Raw genomic sequence first — 17,381 nt, 5'->3', positions numbered from 1 at the left:
TAAAAACGCAATAAATGGTTAAATTAGTTGATCTTTAATCAAAATGGAGTAAATAAATCTTTATTTAACAAAGACGAGAGGCCTTTAAAGATTAAAAGATCTGGAGATTAAAACATTCAATAAATTAAAGAAATGGGTTGAATAAATCATAAATAAATAAGTTTTTAATAAAGATGAATGGCCTTTAGATCAAAGATCTAAAGATTAAATGGATGGATGGATGGATGGATGGATGGATGGATGGAGGAGGGCTGTGTGAGAATGGGAGAAGAGTTCTGAGGATGGATCGGGCCGAGAACTATCCTAATTTCTGCCTTTGGAGATAAAGGAGCCACAGCAGAAAAGGCCCAGCAGATGGAAGCCTTTGAAAGGGAGACCCCCAACGTACCCCTCGTGCCGAGCACGCTGGGATGGGAGGAGGTGTTCAGGAAGAGGGGGTCCCCCAGATAGCAATCCGGCCTCCTGGTCCGGCCTTACCTCTGGAACCTCTCCTGCTGCTCCCGCTGCTTCCGGATCTCCGGGAACTGCTTCTCGTAATACTCCCGGGTTTTGCTCTCCTTGGCCTTCCGGCGGGGGTTGTTCTCGATCCGGTCCACCTTCTTCTCCCAGGCCTCCATCAGTTGGTCGTAGCGCTGGCAGATCTTCTGCTCCTGGGGATCCCCCAGAAATCAAAGAGGAAGGGTCAGGGAGACTCAGAAACAGACATAGACGGAGAAAGAGAGGGAGGGAGAAGGTGGAGGAGGAGGAGAGGGGGAGGGAGAGAGCGAGGGAGGGAGGGAGGGAGGGAGAAGGAGAGAAACAGCAGGAGGGAGGGAGGAAAAGAGTGGGAGAGGAAAAGAAGGAAGTAAGAGAGAAAGAGGGAGGGGAGCAGGAGGGAGGGAGGAAGGGAAGAAGAGAAGGAAGTGGGAGAGGGAGAGAAAGAGGGAGGCAGAGAGAAAATGGGAGATGGAGAAAGGAGGGGAGAGGGAGGGAGGAAGAGAAGGAAAAGGGTGAGGGAGAGAAAGAGGGAGAGAGAAAGAGGGAGAGAGGAAGAGAGAGGAAAACAGAGAGAGGGCAAGAGGGGGGAGGGAGGGAAGAAGAGGAAGTGGGAGAGAGAAAGGAAGGGAGAGGCACGGAGAGAAGAAGGGAGAAAGAGAAGGAAGAGAAGTGGCAGAGGGAGAGAAAGGGAGGGAGAGTGGGAGTGGGGAAGGAAGGAAGGAAGAAAGAAAGAAAGAAAGAAAGAAAGAAAGACAGACAGACAGACAGAAAGAAAGAAAGAAAGAAAGAAAGAAAGAAAGAAAGAAAGAAAGAAAGAAAAGAAAACACACCCCTACCCTTTGTTTCCTGGCATGATTCCGTCTCTTGAAAAACAAAATCAGCTTCTTTCTCATCACCTGGTTCCTAAAAAGAGATTTGGAGGGTGGGGGAGAAGACACAGGAGAGCTGAGACAAGTTTTCTTCCCGTCTGGGACAGAATTTCACACCCAAACTTTCCTCCTTCCTACAGTATTTTAGTACATGTGCTTTGGGGGGGGGGGGGGGAGACACAGGTTGTGTTGATCAAAGTATTCAGGAGGTTTGTGTGTGTGTGGAAGAAGTCACACCCGCTTCAACTCCTGCCTGCCAAAAAAACCCTAGTAATAATTAATCTTCGGCATCCGCCTTATGGAGGAACAGTTCATACCCCAGAAAAGGCTATTTAGTCCTCGGCTCACAACTGTTTGTTCGAAGTTACAATGGACACCCGGGGGGGGGGGGGGGGGGGGAAGCAATTCGCAGTTGGTCCTCGCACTTACGACCACTGTAGCATCAGCTCAGTCACGTGATCAAAATTCAAGTGCTTTTGGAATGGTGTGTGTTTACGATGGTGGCAGCGTCCCAGAGGTCAGGGCCTCGCTTAGCAACGGAAATTCTGTTTCCAGTTGGGGTTGAGGACCACCGATAATAACTACAGGTAGTCCTCAATTTACAACCACAACGGAGCCCCAAATTTCTGTTGCTAAGTGAGACGTTTGTTAAGTGAGTTTTGAGCCCATTCTACCTTTCCTGCCCCCATCGTTAAGTGAATCACTGTAGCTGATAAATTAGTCACCTGTTGTTAAGTGAATCCAGCCTCCCCACCAGACTTTGCTTGTCTGAAGGTCACAAATGGGGATCATGTTCCCATTTTATGACGTTTCCTGCCACGGTCATTAAGTGAATCGCTGCAGCTGATAAGTTAGTCAGCCGGTTGTTAAGTCAATCTGCCCCCCCCCCGTGGAATTTGCTTGTCCGAAGGTCACAAATGGGGATCGCACACCCATTTTACGACCTTTCTTGCCACCGTTATTAAGCGAATTGCTGCAGCTGATAACTTAAGTCACCCAGTTGTTAAGTGAATTTGGCTTCCTCCATTGACTTTGCTTGTTTGAAGGTCGCAAAAGGGGATCACGTGACCCCCGTCGTAAATATGAGCCAGCTGCCAACTGTCTGAATTTTGTTCACATGAACATGGGGATGCTACAAAGGTCGTAAGTGTGAAAAGCAGTCATGAGTCGCTCTATTCGGCACCGTTGTAGCCTTGAACGGTCCCTAAACTAACGGTTGTTAAGTGGAGCACTGCCTGTAAAAGAATAAGTATAAAATGAGGCAGAAATTTCGTCACCCACCACCAAAGATTGGAAGGAAATATTATCCACATTTTCTTACGTTTTGATGTTTTCGTGGTACACTTTAGTGTCGGAAGGCTGGTTGTAAAGAGGCTGCAAGAAAAGAGACGGAGACTTAACTGTTTTGCCCTCCAATGTAAGTCGAAAAGGGAGAAAAAGAAGAGAAGCAAGAAAAATGTAGGAGAAGAAAGGAAGAGGAGGAAGAGGAGGAGAGAGGAGGAGGGAAGGAAGGAAGAAAAAGGATTGAGATAAACTGGAAAAGGAGGAAGAAAAATAGAGACCAGAAAAATGGAGAGGAATAAAGGTGGAGGTGGAGGTGGAGGTGGAGGTGGAGGTGGAGGAGGAGGAGGAGGAGGAGGAGGAGGAGGAGGAGAAGAAGAAGAAGAAGAAGAAGAAGAAGAAGAAGAAGAAGAAGAAGAAGAAGAAGAAGAAGGAGAAGGAGAAGGAGAAGAAGATGATGATGATTGTGGGGTTCTTGGTGGTCTCTGAGCTTGGTGGTTTTCTTGCAGACGTTTCACGACCCAAGTAGGGAACATCATCAGTGCTAGAAGGGAGGGGGAGGGGGATTGTGGAGAGGAGGAGGAAGAGGAAGAGGAGAAGGAGGGCTGTGGGGACCTTGGTGGTTTTCTGGCAGACATTTTATGACCCAGCTAGGTAACATCATCAGTGCTAGATGTCTGCAGGAAAACATCTGCAAAACATCTGCAACATCAGCCAGAAACCAACCAAGCTCAGAGAGCCCCTCACAGACAGGGAGATCTGGAGGGTTTGATCAGCCTTTGGTGGTGGTGGTGGTGGTGGTGGTGGAGAAGAAGAAGAAAGGAAGTGGGAAGGAAGGAAAAGATTAAACTGGAAGAGAAGGAAGAAAAATAGAGAAGAGGAAGAGAAGAAAGAAAAGGAGGTGGAAGGACGGAAGAAAAGGAAGAAAAAGAAGAGAAGCAAGAAAAATGGAGAGGAATAAAGGTGGAGGTGGAGAAGAAGAAGGAGAAGAAGAAGAAAGAGAAGAAGGAGAAGGAGAAGAAGGAGGAGAAGGAGAAGAAGGAGAAGGAGGAGGAGGAGGAGGAGGAGGAGGAGGAGGAGGAGGAGGAGGAGAAGAAGAAGAAGAAGAAGAAGAAGAAGAAGAAGAAGAAGAGAAGAAGAAGAAGAAGAAGAAGAAAAGGAAGTGGGAAGGAAGGAAAAAATTAAACTGGAAGAGAAGGAAGAAAAATAGAGAAGAGGAAGAGAAGAAAGAAAAGGAAGAGGAAGGAGGGAAGGAAAGAAAAGGGAGAAGAAGGAGTAATAGTAGTAGTAGTAGTAGTAGTAGTAGTAGTAGTAGTAGTAGTACTTACCAGCTCCACCTTGGGGCCCAGCCCTTCGAAAATCTTATGAGCTTCCTCTGCTTTTTTCTGCAAGACAGAAAAGGAGAAATAAAAGCTTTCGCCGGAATTTCACCTTTCTAAAATCTCCGCCATTCAATCTTCTTCTCAAGCCTCATATTCAGGGGACGCACTAAGGGAAAAGGCTCCTTTTAAACACAAGGAAGGCAGGGGGTCCTCGGTTTACGACCGTAATGGGAATCTCCGTTGCTAAGCAAGGCGGAGCTCATTATGAGTTGTGCCTGGTTTTTCTGCCACTGTTGTGCAGCGAATCGTGTCACCGTGAGGATGCAGCCACGGTCGTAAATACAAGGACCAGTCGTAAGTCACTGTTTTCAGTGTCGTTGGAACTTTCGAATGGTCACTAAGTGAAGGGCTGTAACTCCAGGACTACAAGTAGCCTTGGATTTACAACAGCTGGTTTAGTGACCGTTCAAAGTTACAACACACTGAAAAGTGTGATTTGTGACCGTTTTTCACACTTACGACCGTTGCAACAGCCCCATAGTCACGTCATCAAAATTCAAACGCTTGGCAACCGACCCATATTTACGACGGTCACAGTGTCCTGGGGGGGGGGGTGTCACGCGATCCCCTTTTGCGACCTTTCTGACTAGCAAAGTCAACGGGGAAGCCAGATTCACTTAACGACCGTGTGACTAACTTAAACAGAGGCAGTGATTCACTTAACAACAGTGGCCAGAAAGGTTGTACAACGGGCCAAAACTCACTGAACAACTGCCTTTCTGGACTGAAAGTCATTTAACATCTCATTTAACAACAAATTTTGGCTCAACTGTAGTCATACGTCGAGGACCAGCTGTACCATGTTCGGATGGGGAGGAAAAAAAATGAGAATTTGCCCCCCCCCCCTCATTTTCATCCCCCTGGAGACGGGGGGGGGGGGGGATTGTGACTCTTTCTTCATCTGCCTATTACTTACCATATTTTTTGGACTATAAGACGCACTATTTGTCTCCCAAACAGAGGTGAAAATATCTGTGCGTCTTATAGACCAGTGTTTGTCAACCTTGGCAACTTGAAGATGTCCGGACTTCAACTCCCAGAATTCCCCAGCCAGCATTCGCTGGCTGGGGAATTCTGGGAGTTGAAGTCCGGACATCTTCAAGTTGCCAAGGTTGACAAACACTGTTCTAGACCGAATATTGCCAAAGCCCCATCCACCCACCGGCCATTTTTTGGCCTCCGCACAACCCGTTTTCGGGCCCTTTTTTGGCTTGTTTTGGAAGGTTTTTCCAACCTGTTTTCGAGGCTTTTTTGGGGCTCCGTTTTTAAAGCTTTTTTTGGCCTGTTTTCGAGGCTTTCTTCAGCCCATTTTTTTTTCTTGGCCCGTTTTTGTGGCTTTTTGCGGCTCGTTTTTTTAAGGGGGGGGTTCAGCTTCGTTTTTTTGCCCTTTTTTGCCCCATTTTCGAGGCTGTTTTTGGCCCGTTTTCCCAAAAGAATGGGCCAAAAAAAGCCTCAAAAATGGGCTGAAAAAAAAAAAGCCTCAAGATTAAGATTAAGATTTAGTTTATTTGTATGCCGCCCTTCTCCGGGAGGGACTCAGGGCGGCGAACAATTCAAAAGGGGAAAAGGGGATACAAACACAATACACGTAATTAAAATACACAAGAGTCATACAACCATACAAGTCGAGAGGGGAGGGATACAGGCCAATAAAGCTTTTTCTTGAAAAGTTTCAAAAACGCCCCCCAAAAAGCCTCAAAAATGGCCCGAAAAAAGCCTCAAAAGCGAGCCAAGAAAAGCCTCAAAAACAGGCCAAAACCCCCTTGAAAAATGGGATTAAAAAAGGCTGGGAAAGGGCCCCCCAAAAAGCCCCCCCCAAACAGCTGAAAATGCAGCGTGCGGGGGCCAAATCCCCCCCTTTTTTAAACTGTTTTCCTCTTCTAAATGTAGGTGTGTCTTATAGTCGGGTGCATCTTATACTCTGAAAAATACGGTATATTCAGCGGAGGAGTCCAGTTTCTACCGTAAAGGGGAGGGAGGGAGGTTGGGAGAGGAGAGAGAGATGGAAGAGAAACTTGGCAGAGAGGCTGGGATTCAACGGTTTGTTTGGTCTCTAAATAGCTCCAAGCACTGAACTTCGAGTCCCGCCGTGTCCAGCCAAAGGATTGGAGGTTTTCCAGAGGAGGCTGGGCAGCCATTGGTCTGAAATGGGACAGGGCAGGGACGCCAAAAGCACATGCACACCCATAATACAATGCGAGTGTGACAACCCCGTGGGCTCCACTTCCCCCCCCCCCATGCATACACTCGCAACCCCCCTCCTGCTCCCCCCCTATGCAGGCGCAAGACCCTGCTCCCAGGCACGCAACCCTCCCCACATATGCACACGCATCTCCCGCATGTGACCCGTCCCTCGCACATGCACGGCAGATTCCGCCGAACCAGCTGGACATTGGGAGGACTGCGGAGTTGAGCTGGGGCAAGGGCTCACGTGCCCGCAGAGAGGGGTCTTCTGCGTGCCCCCTGTGGCATACGTGCCATAGGTTCGCCATCACAGGTATAGAGTTTCTTGCCTGAGCAGGGGGTTGGACTAGAAGGCCTCTGAAGGTCCCTTCCAACTTTTTCTATTCTATTCTCCTCTGTTCTGCTCTGCTCTACTCTATTGTATTCTTATTTCTATGCTATTTCTATGCTATTTCTATGCTATCCTATCCTACCCTATCCTAATCTTTCCTATCCTATCCATTATTCTATTCTATTCTTATTTTCTCTATCCTATCCTATCTTATCCTATCCATTATTCTTTTCTATTCTATTTTTATTTCTATCCTGTCATTCTACTCTTTTTCCCCTATCCTATCCATTATTCTATTCTATTCTATTCTTCTTTTCCCTATCCTATCCTATCCATTATTCTATTCTTCATTCCCCTATCCTATCCATTATTCTATTCTTCTTTCCTCCTATCCTATCATTCTATTCTATTCTTCTTTTCCCTATCCTATCTATTATTCTATTTTTCTTTCCTTTATTCTATCCTATCCTATCCTATCCTATCCTATCAATCTATTCTATTTTTCTTTCCCCTATCCTATCCATTATTCTATTCTATTCTTCTTTCCTCTATTCTATTCTATTCTATTCTTCCTTCCCCCATCCTCTTATCCTATCATTCTATTCTATTCTTCTTTCCCACATCCTATCTTATCCTATCCTATCCATTATTCTATTCTTCTTTCCCCCATCCTATCTTATCCTATCCTATCCTATCCATTATTCTATTCTATTCTTTCCTCTATTCTATCCTATCTTATCCTATCCATTATTCTATTCTTTCCTCTATTTTATTTTATTCTATTCTATCCTATCCATTATTCTCTTCTATTTCTATTCTATTCTATTTCTATTCTATTCTTCTTTCCCCTATCCTATCCTATCCCATCCTATTAAGAAGAGACTGGAAGGCCATTTGTCTGAAATGGTACAGGCCAGGGTTACCTGCTAAGCAGGCGGGTTGGACTAGAAGACCTCCAAGGTCCCTTCCACGTCTCTTATCCTGTTCATAAAAAGCACCGGAAACGTTTTCAGTTCCCTTGATTTTTATTTGGTCTGTAAAAGAAAAAACCATTTGGTTTTGTTCTGTTACAGGTAGCCCTCGATCTGCAACAGTTCATTTAGCGACGGTACAAAGTTACAAACGGCACTGGGGAAAAAAAAGTGACCTACGACCAATTTTCACACTCACGACCATTGCCGCCTCCCCAGGGTCACGTCATCCAAATCCATACCCTTGGCAACTGACTCATATTTATGAAGATAGCGGTGTCCCGGAGTCATGTCAGAAGTCAAAAGGGGAAACCAGATTCACTTAACAACCGTGTCATTGAGAATTGCCGCGATTCACTTAACAGAACGTGGCAAGGAAGGGTTGTAAAAAGGGAGCAAAAGTTGCTGAGCAACTGTCTCGCTCAACAAAAGAAATTCCGGGCTCGATTCTGGTCGTAGGTTGAGGACTGCCTGTATTCTCCCTCCTCCTTTCCCCCAAATCACCTGAGCTTTTGAACCAGGGAAATAATCTTTCCCCTCTGACCGAGCAGGAACGGCCGACGTACACAACGTCCCAGACCACATTACACAAACACAGCCCCGCAATGACAAAAGGACACAGGTCACAATCCTCGCTAGGGTTCATTCAGTGTCGCCAGCGGAGCCTTGTGAAAGTCGGGCCGCGTCGAGCGGAGACTAAAGATAATAATTCCCCTCCATACAGGAAATCTTCGACGTACAACTTACGAGGGAGCCCGATATTTCTGGGGCAAGAGGGTTGGTAAGTGAATTATGGCCAAGTTGAGGACCTTTTCGGCCACCGTTGTTAAGTGAAGCATTCCACTGGTTATAGCAATAGCAATAGCAAGAGCAGTTAGACTTATATACCACTTCATAGGGCTTTCAGCCCTCTCTAAGCGGTTTACAGAGTCAGCATATTGCCCCCAACAACAATCCGGGTCCTCATTTTACCCACCTCGGAAGGATGGAAGGCTGAGTCAACCCTGAGCCGGTGAGATTAGAACAGCTGAACTGCAGATAACAGTCAGCTGAAGTGGCCTGCAGTACTGCACCCTAACCACCGCGCCACCTCGGCCTTAAGGAACTGTGAAGCTACTCAACAAATCTGTTTTCTGACTTTCACGCAGAAAGGTGGAACTAGAACTCAGAGTCTCCTGGTGATTGGTCCAAAGTCACCCAGCCAGTTTCCATGCATAAAGCTTGAACTAGAACTCACAGTCTCCTGGTGATTGGTCCAAACTCACCCAACCAGCTTTCATGCCTAAGGCTGAACTAGAACTCACTGTCACCAGGTAACTGGCCCAAAGTCAGCCAGCCAGCTTTCATACCTAAAGCTGAACTAGAACTCACTGTCACCAGGTGACTGGCCCAAAGTCACCCAGCCAGTTTCCATGCCTAAGGCAGAACTAGAACTCACAGTCTCCTGGTGATTAGCCCAAAGTAACCCAAATGGCTTTCATGCCTAAGGCTGGACTAGAACTCACTGTCTCCTGGTGATTGGCCCAAAGTAACCCAAATGGCTTTCATGCCTAAGGCTGGACTAGAACTCACAGTCTCCTGGTGATTGGTCCAAAGTCACCCAACCAGCTTTCATGCCTAAGGCTGAACTAGAACTCACCGTCTCCTGGTGATTGGCTCAAAGTCACCCAAATGGCTTTCATGCCTAAGGCTGGACTAGAACTCACAGTCTCCTGGTGATTGATCCAAAGTCACCCAACCAGCTTTCATGCCTAAGGCAGAACTAGAACTCACTGTCTCCAGGTGATTGACCCAAAGTCACCCAGCCAGTTTTCATGCTTAAGGCAGAACTAGAACTCACCGTCTCCTGGTGATTGGTCAAAAGTCACCCAACCAGCTTTCATGCCTAAGGCTGCACTAAAACTCACTGTCTCCTGGTGATTGGCCCAAAATCACCCAGCCAGCTTTCATGAATAAAGGAGGGACTACAACTCACAGTCTCCTGGTTTCTGCTCAGAATCTACCGCAGTTGTGTGGCCCATCAAAAGAAATTAATAAGAACCACCACCACCACCGCCATTTTGCAAGGCGGCTCGTGGTTCAGGGCTGGCCTTTCGTCACTCAGCGGGGAGCAGGTTGCAAAACAGGGCGACAGTTCAACAACCGAAGAGGGAACAGCCCCTGTTCTAAAAACACCTCTGGGCTGCTCTCCGAAGCTAAGCGGGGTCTGCTGAGGCCAGGATTGGAGGAGAGACCACCCAGAAGGCTGTTTCCAGCTGGTCGGCTGGACCGGGGAAGACAGGAAAACAGATCCCAGATGAAGGCAGGCGGGAAGGATTTCTGAAAGGCTCCCAAGTCCCCCAGAAGCCGAGTTCGACACAAGAGCGTTATTAGCTTCCCTTTGATCCTAGCTTAAGGCTGCCAATGCTTTTTTTTCTAACCCTCGCCTACACGTTGCTGGTGACTCCCTCGTGTTAACTGTTTGCGGATGGGGAAACTGAACTCTCGAACAGAATAACAGAGTTGGGAGGGACCTTGGAGGTCTTCTAGTCCAACCCTCCTGCTCAGGCAGGAGAACCTGTACCATTTGAGACCAATGGCTGTCTGATAAAAACCTCCAGTGATGAAGCTCCCATAACTTCTGGAGGCAAGGAGTTCCACTGGTTAATTGTCTCCCACTGTTAGGAAGTTTCAGGTTGCTTCTCTCCTTGATTAATTTCCATCCATTTTCCTTCCCTCATTCCTTCCTTCCTTCCCCCCCCTCCTTCCCATCCATCCATCCATCTATAGAATAATAGAATAACAGACTTGGAAGGGACCTTGGAGGTCATCTAGTCCAGTCCCCCCTGCTAAAGCAGGAGACCTTAGACCATTTCAATCAACCAATTAATCAGAAGAGAGCTGGAAGGGACCTTGGAGGTCTTCTAGTCCAGCCCCCTCCTCAGGCAGGAGAACCTATACTTTTTCAGACAAGTGACTGTCCAATATCCTATTTAAAAGCTCCAGTGATGAAGCTCCCACAACTTCTGGTGACAAGGAATTCCGCTGGTTAATTGTCCCCACTGTTAGGAAGTTTCAGGTTGCTTCTCTCCTTGATTAGTTTCCATCCATTGCTCTTCCTTCCTTCCTTCCTTCCTTCCTTCCTCACTCCCACCCTCTCTCCTTCCCATCCTTCCATCCATCCATAGAATAATGGAATAACAGACTTGGAAGGGACCTCGGAGGTCTTCTAGTCCAGCCCCCATGCTCAAGCAGGAGACCCCAGACCATTTCAATCAATCAATCAATCAAACAAACAATCAGAATAGAGCTGGAAGGGACCTCAGAGGTCTTCTAGTCCAGCCCCCCTGCTCAAGCAGGAGACCCCAGACCATTTCAATCAATCAATCAATCAATCAAACAATCAGAATAGAGCTGGAAGGGACCTCAGAGGTCTTCTAGTCCAGCCCCCCTGCTCAAGCAGGAGACCTCAGACCATTTCAATCAATCAATCAATCAGAAGAGAGCTGGAAGGGACCTTGGAGGTCTTCTAGTCCAGCCCCCCCCCCACTTAAGCAGAAGACCCCAGACCATTTCAATCAATCAATCAATCAATCAGAAGAGAGCTGGAAGGGACCTTGGAGATCTCCTAGTCCAGCCCCCCCCCCCACTTAAGCAGGAGACCCCAGACCATTTCAATCAATCAATCAATCAGAAGAGAGCTGAAGGAACCTTGAAGATCTTCTAGTCCAGCCCCCGCTGCTCAAGCAGGAGACCCCAGACCATTTCAATCAATCAATCAAGGCCAACAGAAATCTCACTTTTTCCGCAACGTCGCGCAACAAGAAAACACAACCTCGCGGCTCCAGCAATCGCGAGAGTTTGAGAGAGACCCACAGGGAGGGGGGAGAGGGGGCATGCGAGAACCCGTTGAGAGAGTCCGGGGTGTGCGCATGTGTGTGGGAAAACCTGACCCCCCCGAGACCGAACGAGGTTCTCCCTCCACCCCTTGCCAAGTTCTCCGCAAGGCTAAGCCAAGCGCCAAGAGGGGCGTTAGGGAGGCAGCCTTACCCGATTCTCATCGTAGATGATCTGGACGACGCTGCGGTGCTTCTGCTCCACCGGCGGAGGCGACACGGGCTTCTCCGGTTCAGGCGGTTTGGCCGCTTCTTCCTCCAGCTGTTGCTAAGAGACAAGAGGGAGGGGGGGGGGAGAGAGAGGAACGTCAGCTGGACCCGCGTAGGCACTGAAGTCAGAGATAAGGCGAACATCTGGAGTGGCCAGATGCTGCCTTGGCGAGTTCGGGAGAGGGATGGGCCGGTCGTGGCAAACATTGCAGCATTCGGACGGACTTAAGACTGCCAAAAAAATACCGCTGCAACCAGCCTGCCTTCTGTTGAAGAGCTGTATATATTAGGAGGGGAGGGGGAGTTCGGAAGGAGGACTGAGAAAACAACTGCAGATCCCCCCCCCCCCCCCTCACATCCTGGACATTATAATCTTTCTCAAGTCTTCAGCTCGGGAGCCCTTCGTTGGGTGGGGTGTGCCAAAACAACTAGACGCAGGGATGGTGTTTCTCCCCCCCCCCCCCCCTTTGTGCAATCGCTCTGCTGAACACCTAATTCCCAGGGCCCTTGACTTAAGTCTCAATGTATTCCTCCGTGTTGTACAGCTGTGGTGTTATGGTATTATCACCCTGCTCACCTCCTCTTATTACTCCCTTTTTGGTATCACATGTTGATGATTACTCTGTCGCTTTGCATGTACACAGAGAGCTTCTGCACCAGAGACAAACTCCTTGTGTGTCTAATCATATTTCACCAAATACACTATTAGTATTTATCCCATTTAATTCTTGTTCCATTCTACTCTAATTCTATTCTAATTCTAATTCTTATTCTATTCCTATTCCATTCCTATTTTTTCTATTTCTTATTTTATTCTATTCCTACTCTTTTTATTTCTTATTCTATTTTATTTCTTATTCTATTTTATTTCTTATTCTATTCTATTTCTTATTCTATTCTATTCCTATTCTGTTTCTATTTCTTATTCTATTCTATTTCTTACTCTATTCCTATTTCCATTGTTTCTATTTCTTATTCTATTCTATTTCTTATTCTGTTTTTATTTCTTATTCTATTCTATTCTATTCCTATTCCTATTTGTTTCTATTTCTTATTCTATTCTATTTCTTATTCTATTCTATTTCTTATTCTATTCTATTTCTTATTCTATTCTATTTCTTATTCTATTCTATTTCTTATTCTATTCTATTCTATTTCTTATTCTATTCTATTCTATTTCTTATTCTATTCTATTTCTTATTCTATTCTATTTCTTATTCTATTCTATCTTATTCTATTCTCTTTCTCTTTCTTATTCTATTCTATTTCTTATTCTATTCTATTCCTATTCTTTCTATTTCTTATTCTATTCTATTTCTTATTCTGTTTTTATTTCTTATTCTATTCTATTCTATTCCTATTCCTATTTGTTTCTATTTCTTATTCTATTCTATTCTATTCCTATGCTGTTTCTATTTCTTATTCTGTTTCTATTTCTTATTCTATTCTATTTCTTATTCTATTCTATTTCTTATTCTATTCTATTTCTTATTCTATTCTATTTCTTATTCTATTCTATTCCTATTCTGTTTCTATTTCTTATTCTATTCTATTTCTTATTCTATTCTATTCCTATGCTGTTTCTATTTCTTATTCTATTCTATTTCTTATTCTATTCTATTCTATTTCTTATTCTATTCTATTTCTTATTCTATTCTATCTTATTCTATTCTCTTTCTCTTTCTTATTCTATTCTATTTCTTATTCTATTCTATTCCTATTCTTTCTATTTCTTATTCTATTCTATTTCTTATTCTGTTTTTATTTCTTATTCTATTCTATTCTATTCCTATTCCTATTTGTTTCTATTTCTTATTCTATTCTATTCTATTTCTTATTCTATTCTATTCCTATTCTGTTTCTATTTCTTATTCTATTCTATTTCTTATTCTACTCTATTCTATTCCTATTCCTATTCCTATTCCTATTCTGTTTCTATTTCTTATTCTATTCTATTTCTTATCCTATCTTATCCTACTCTACTCTTTCCGTTATCAGGTTAAAAGAGGCAAAATGTAGGAAAAAAGAAGACATTCAGCTGGGAAACTGTTGAGCCTCCCAGACCCAGCTAAATCCAAAACCGCTGGAGAATTCCCGGAGGCCGGGCCCTTCGACAAATCAGCCATCTACAGACAGGATCAGAAAGCTCAAAAGGCCACACCGCCTTCTCCTTGCCAGCAATCAACGCCCCAATAAACAGAGATTAACACCCAGATTAATCCCAGACTGACAATCGAGTAATAAACAATATCACAAAGGAACCGTCAACTCAGATAAACAAAGAGTGAACATCAAGGACAGACACACCTTCTAGCACTGATGATGTTACCTAGTTGGGTCACGAAACGTCTGCAAGAAAACCACCAACCTCGGAGAGCACCAGGGACCCCACAGTCATCCTCCTCCTCCCTGCAAACCCCCACCCCATTCTATCCCTGATGACATTAATTGTTGGGTCATGAAACATCTCTTAAGAAAACCACCAAATTTAGAGAGCACCGAGGACCCCACTGTTCAACTCTGACCTACAAACATTCTTTCCTAACAAATTCTGTGGGTGTAAGACACCCCTAGGGATGTTTGTTCTGTTAGGATACAGCCTGTTGTGCCTTAAAAATGGCTTCTACTGTACTGCCATAAAATGACTTCTACTGTACAGCTCAGTGGAGTTGCCATGGTAACTGCTTCATAGTACTCCACAAGGAGGCTCCCTCTGGTAAGGGGGGGAAATCCAACGTTAGAAATCATGTTTCTCCAGATATTTCTCCCCTATAAATAAACACTCGGGCAACGCCGGGTTATCGGCTGGTGGGAAATTAGATGTTATGGCTGTCCTCTCTTAAGGAGGTCCATCTGGTGGGACCAAGAAGAAGAGCCTTCTTCGTGGTGGCTCCCTCCCTGTGGAACATCATCCCTGTGGAAATAAGATTGGAAATAAGATATTATGGATCTCCTCTATTAAGGGGGCCTGGTGGGACCTGGTGGGATCAAGAGGGGGGGGGGCTTCTCCATGGTGGCTCCATTCCTGTAGACCATCATCCATGCAAAGAATGGAAATAAGATATTATGGATCTTCTCTCTTAAGGAGAGAAGTGGAAGGACCTTCTTCGTGGTGGCTCCCTCCCTGTGGAAGATCATCCCCACAGAGCTAGAATTGGAAATAAGACGCTATGGGTCTCCTCCCTTAAGGAGGCCCATCTGGTGGGATCAGCTATGCTGGGATTTCCACCTGGAACGAGTCAAGGCGAATGAGTTGGGCAGCCCCATCGGTTTTCTTAGCTCCGTCAAATCCGAGGCTCCTGATCTCCACTGACCTGCTTTTTCCTCAGTTTGAGGATCTGCTGCTCCACTTTGGCGATCTCCCGGTCGACACGGTCCATGCTCTGGATGAGCTCTTCCTTCGACAGCTTGGAGGGAGAGGCGTTCTGGTCCTCTCCGCACGACTGGCTCGACATGGGCGACGGAGGGCCTTCATGCTTGCCTCCAAAGACTGGATCCTGCCGTTTGGAAAGAGAGAGGGAGGGGTAGGGAGGGAGGGGTATGGAGATGGATAGGGGAGAGAGAGGGTGGGAGGGAGAGATAGGGAGGGAGAGACAGGGAGAGGGAGAGAGAAAGAGGGAGTGAAAGGTAGAGGGAGGGATAGAGAGAGAGGGAGAGAGAGATGGGAGGAAGGGGGGAATAGGGGGAGAAAGTTGGGAGATGGGAAGAGGAGAGGGAGGGAGGGAGAGAGGAAGAGGGAGGGAGGGGAGAGAGGGTGGGAGAGAGAGGGAGGGAGAGAGAGGGAGAGGGAGAAAGAGGGAGTGAAAGGTAGAGGGAGGGAGGGAGAGAGAGGAAGGGAGAGACAGGGAGAGGGAGAGAAAGAGGGAGTGAAAGGTAGAGGGAGGGAGGGGAGAGAGAGGGAGGGAGGGGAGAGAGGAGGGAGAGAGGGGAGAGAGATGGGAGGGAGGGGGGAATAGGAGGAGGGAGGGGGGAATAGAAGGAGAAAGTTGGGAGATGGGAAGAGGGAGAGAGGGAGGGAGAGGGAAAGAAGGAGGGAGGAAGAGGGAGAGAGGGTGGGAGAGATAGGGAGGGAGAGAGAGGGAGAGGGAGAAAGAGGGAGTGAAAGGTAGAGGGAGGGAGATGGAGATAGGGGAGAGAGAAGTGGGAGGGAGGGGGGAGAAAGTTGGGGGGAAGAGAGGGAGAGGGGCGAAGGGAGGGAGGGAGAGAAGGAAGGAGGGAGATGGAGATAAAGGAGAGAGAGGTGGGAGGGAGGGAGGGGGGAATAGGGGGAAGAAAGTTGGGAGAAGGGAAGAGAGGGGGAAAGGGGGGAAGGGAGGAGGAAGAGGGAGAGGAGGAGGGAGGGAGGAAGAGGGAGAGAGATAGGGAGAGAGGGGGAAGGAGGGAGAGGGAGGTAGAGAGAGAGAGAGAGAGATTGACATTAAGTGGGGTGAACTCAAGTGTTGTAATGCTGATGATGACGATTGCAGAGAAATTCCAGCTATAAAAAAATTACAGGTTCTCCTTGACTTACGACCACTACCACACTGTCCACCCCAAGGGTAAAGTACCCAGACACAAACTGATACAGGTACAGGCCCTCCGATGCAGTGAGACACGGAGCAGATTGGGGAAACGAAACAGCCGCTTCACAACCTCATGGCGCAACGTAGGAGGAGAAACCCATCGGGATGACATTCAGCCCTTCCATCTGCGTTTGAAAGACAACGGCCGCCCTTTCGAAGACACCAACATCCACCTTTTGGACAGAGAGGACCGCTGGTTTGAAAGAGGGGTCAAAGAGGCCATCTGCGTCCAAACTGAACAGCCCTCCCTCAACAGAAAGGGGGGGGGAAATACGATATCATCTATCTCCAGTCTACAACAGGGTCCTTTCAGCAGTTCCAAGAAGGCCCCGCACCCCATTTGCACCACTCGGGTGTCCCCGAGAACACAGATAACTCTCCAAGTGGCCTCAACAGCTCTCTAGAGCCGAGGTGGCGCAGTGGTTAGGGTGCAGTGCTGCAGGCCACTTCAGCTGACTGTTATCTGCAGTTCAGTGGTTCTAATCTCACCGGCTCAAGGTTGACTCAGCCTTCCATCCTTCCGAGGTGGGTAAAATGAGGACCCGGATTGTTGGGGGCGATATGCTGACTCTGTAAACCGCTTAGAGAGGGCTGAAAGCCCTATGAAGCGGTATATAAGTCTAACTGCTATTGCTATCTATCTATCTATCTATCTATCTATCTGTCTGTCTGTCTGTCTGTCTGTCTGTCTGTCTATCTATCTATGTCTGTCCATCCATCCATCCATATCTTATCTATCTATCTATCTATCTATCTATCTATCTATCTATCTATCTATCTATCTATCTATCTATCTATCTATCTATCTAGAGCCGAGGTGGCGCAGTGGTTAGGGTGCAGTACTGCAGGCCACTTCAGCTGACTGTTATCTGCAGTTCAGCAGTTCTAATCTCACCGGCTCAAGGTTGACTCAGCCTTTCATCCTTCCGAGGTGGGTAAAATGAGGACCCGGATTGTTGTTGGGGGCGATATGCTGACTCTGTAAACCGCTTAGAGAGGGCTGAAAGCCCTATGAAGCGGTATATAACTGCTATTGCTATCTATCTATCTATCATCTATCTATCTAATCTATCCTATCTATCTATCTATCTCTATCTATCTATCTATCTATCTATCTATCTATCTATCTATCTATCTATCTATCTATCTATCTATCTATCTATCTATCTATCTATCATCTATCTATCATCTATCTATCTATCTATCTATCTATCTATCTATCTATCTCCTGCAAGAAGA

At 46.4% G+C, this 17,381-nt stretch overlaps 1 protein-coding gene across 1 annotated transcript in view; it reads right to left on the bottom strand.

Annotated features, from left to right (window-relative positions):
- NCOR1 (nuclear receptor corepressor 1) overlaps nucleotides 1–17,381 on the bottom strand; it is a 156,216-nt gene that overhangs the window by 109,132 nt on the left and 29,703 nt on the right. Inside the window, exons 5-10 of the mRNA XM_032216146.1 lie at nucleotides 14,895–15,077; nucleotides 11,525–11,638; nucleotides 3,956–4,012; nucleotides 2,668–2,720; nucleotides 1,314–1,380; nucleotides 478–650 (exon numbers count right to left, since the gene is read on the bottom strand). Of these exons, the coding sequence (XP_032072037.1) occupies nucleotides 478–650; nucleotides 1,314–1,380; nucleotides 2,668–2,720; nucleotides 3,956–4,012; nucleotides 11,525–11,638; nucleotides 14,895–15,077 (647 nt within the window). The remainder of the gene's footprint in view (nucleotides 1–477; nucleotides 651–1,313; nucleotides 1,381–2,667; nucleotides 2,721–3,955; nucleotides 4,013–11,524; nucleotides 11,639–14,894; nucleotides 15,078–17,381) is intronic.

This window comes from Thamnophis elegans, chromosome 4, assembly GCF_009769535.1.
Source record: "Thamnophis elegans isolate rThaEle1 chromosome 4, rThaEle1.pri, whole genome shotgun sequence".
In the NCBI taxonomy this organism is placed as follows: domain Eukaryota; kingdom Metazoa; phylum Chordata; class Lepidosauria; order Squamata; family Colubridae; genus Thamnophis; species Thamnophis elegans.
Note: the sequence above shows the minus strand (reverse complement) of the source record. Positions and strands in the feature narration are given on the sequence as shown.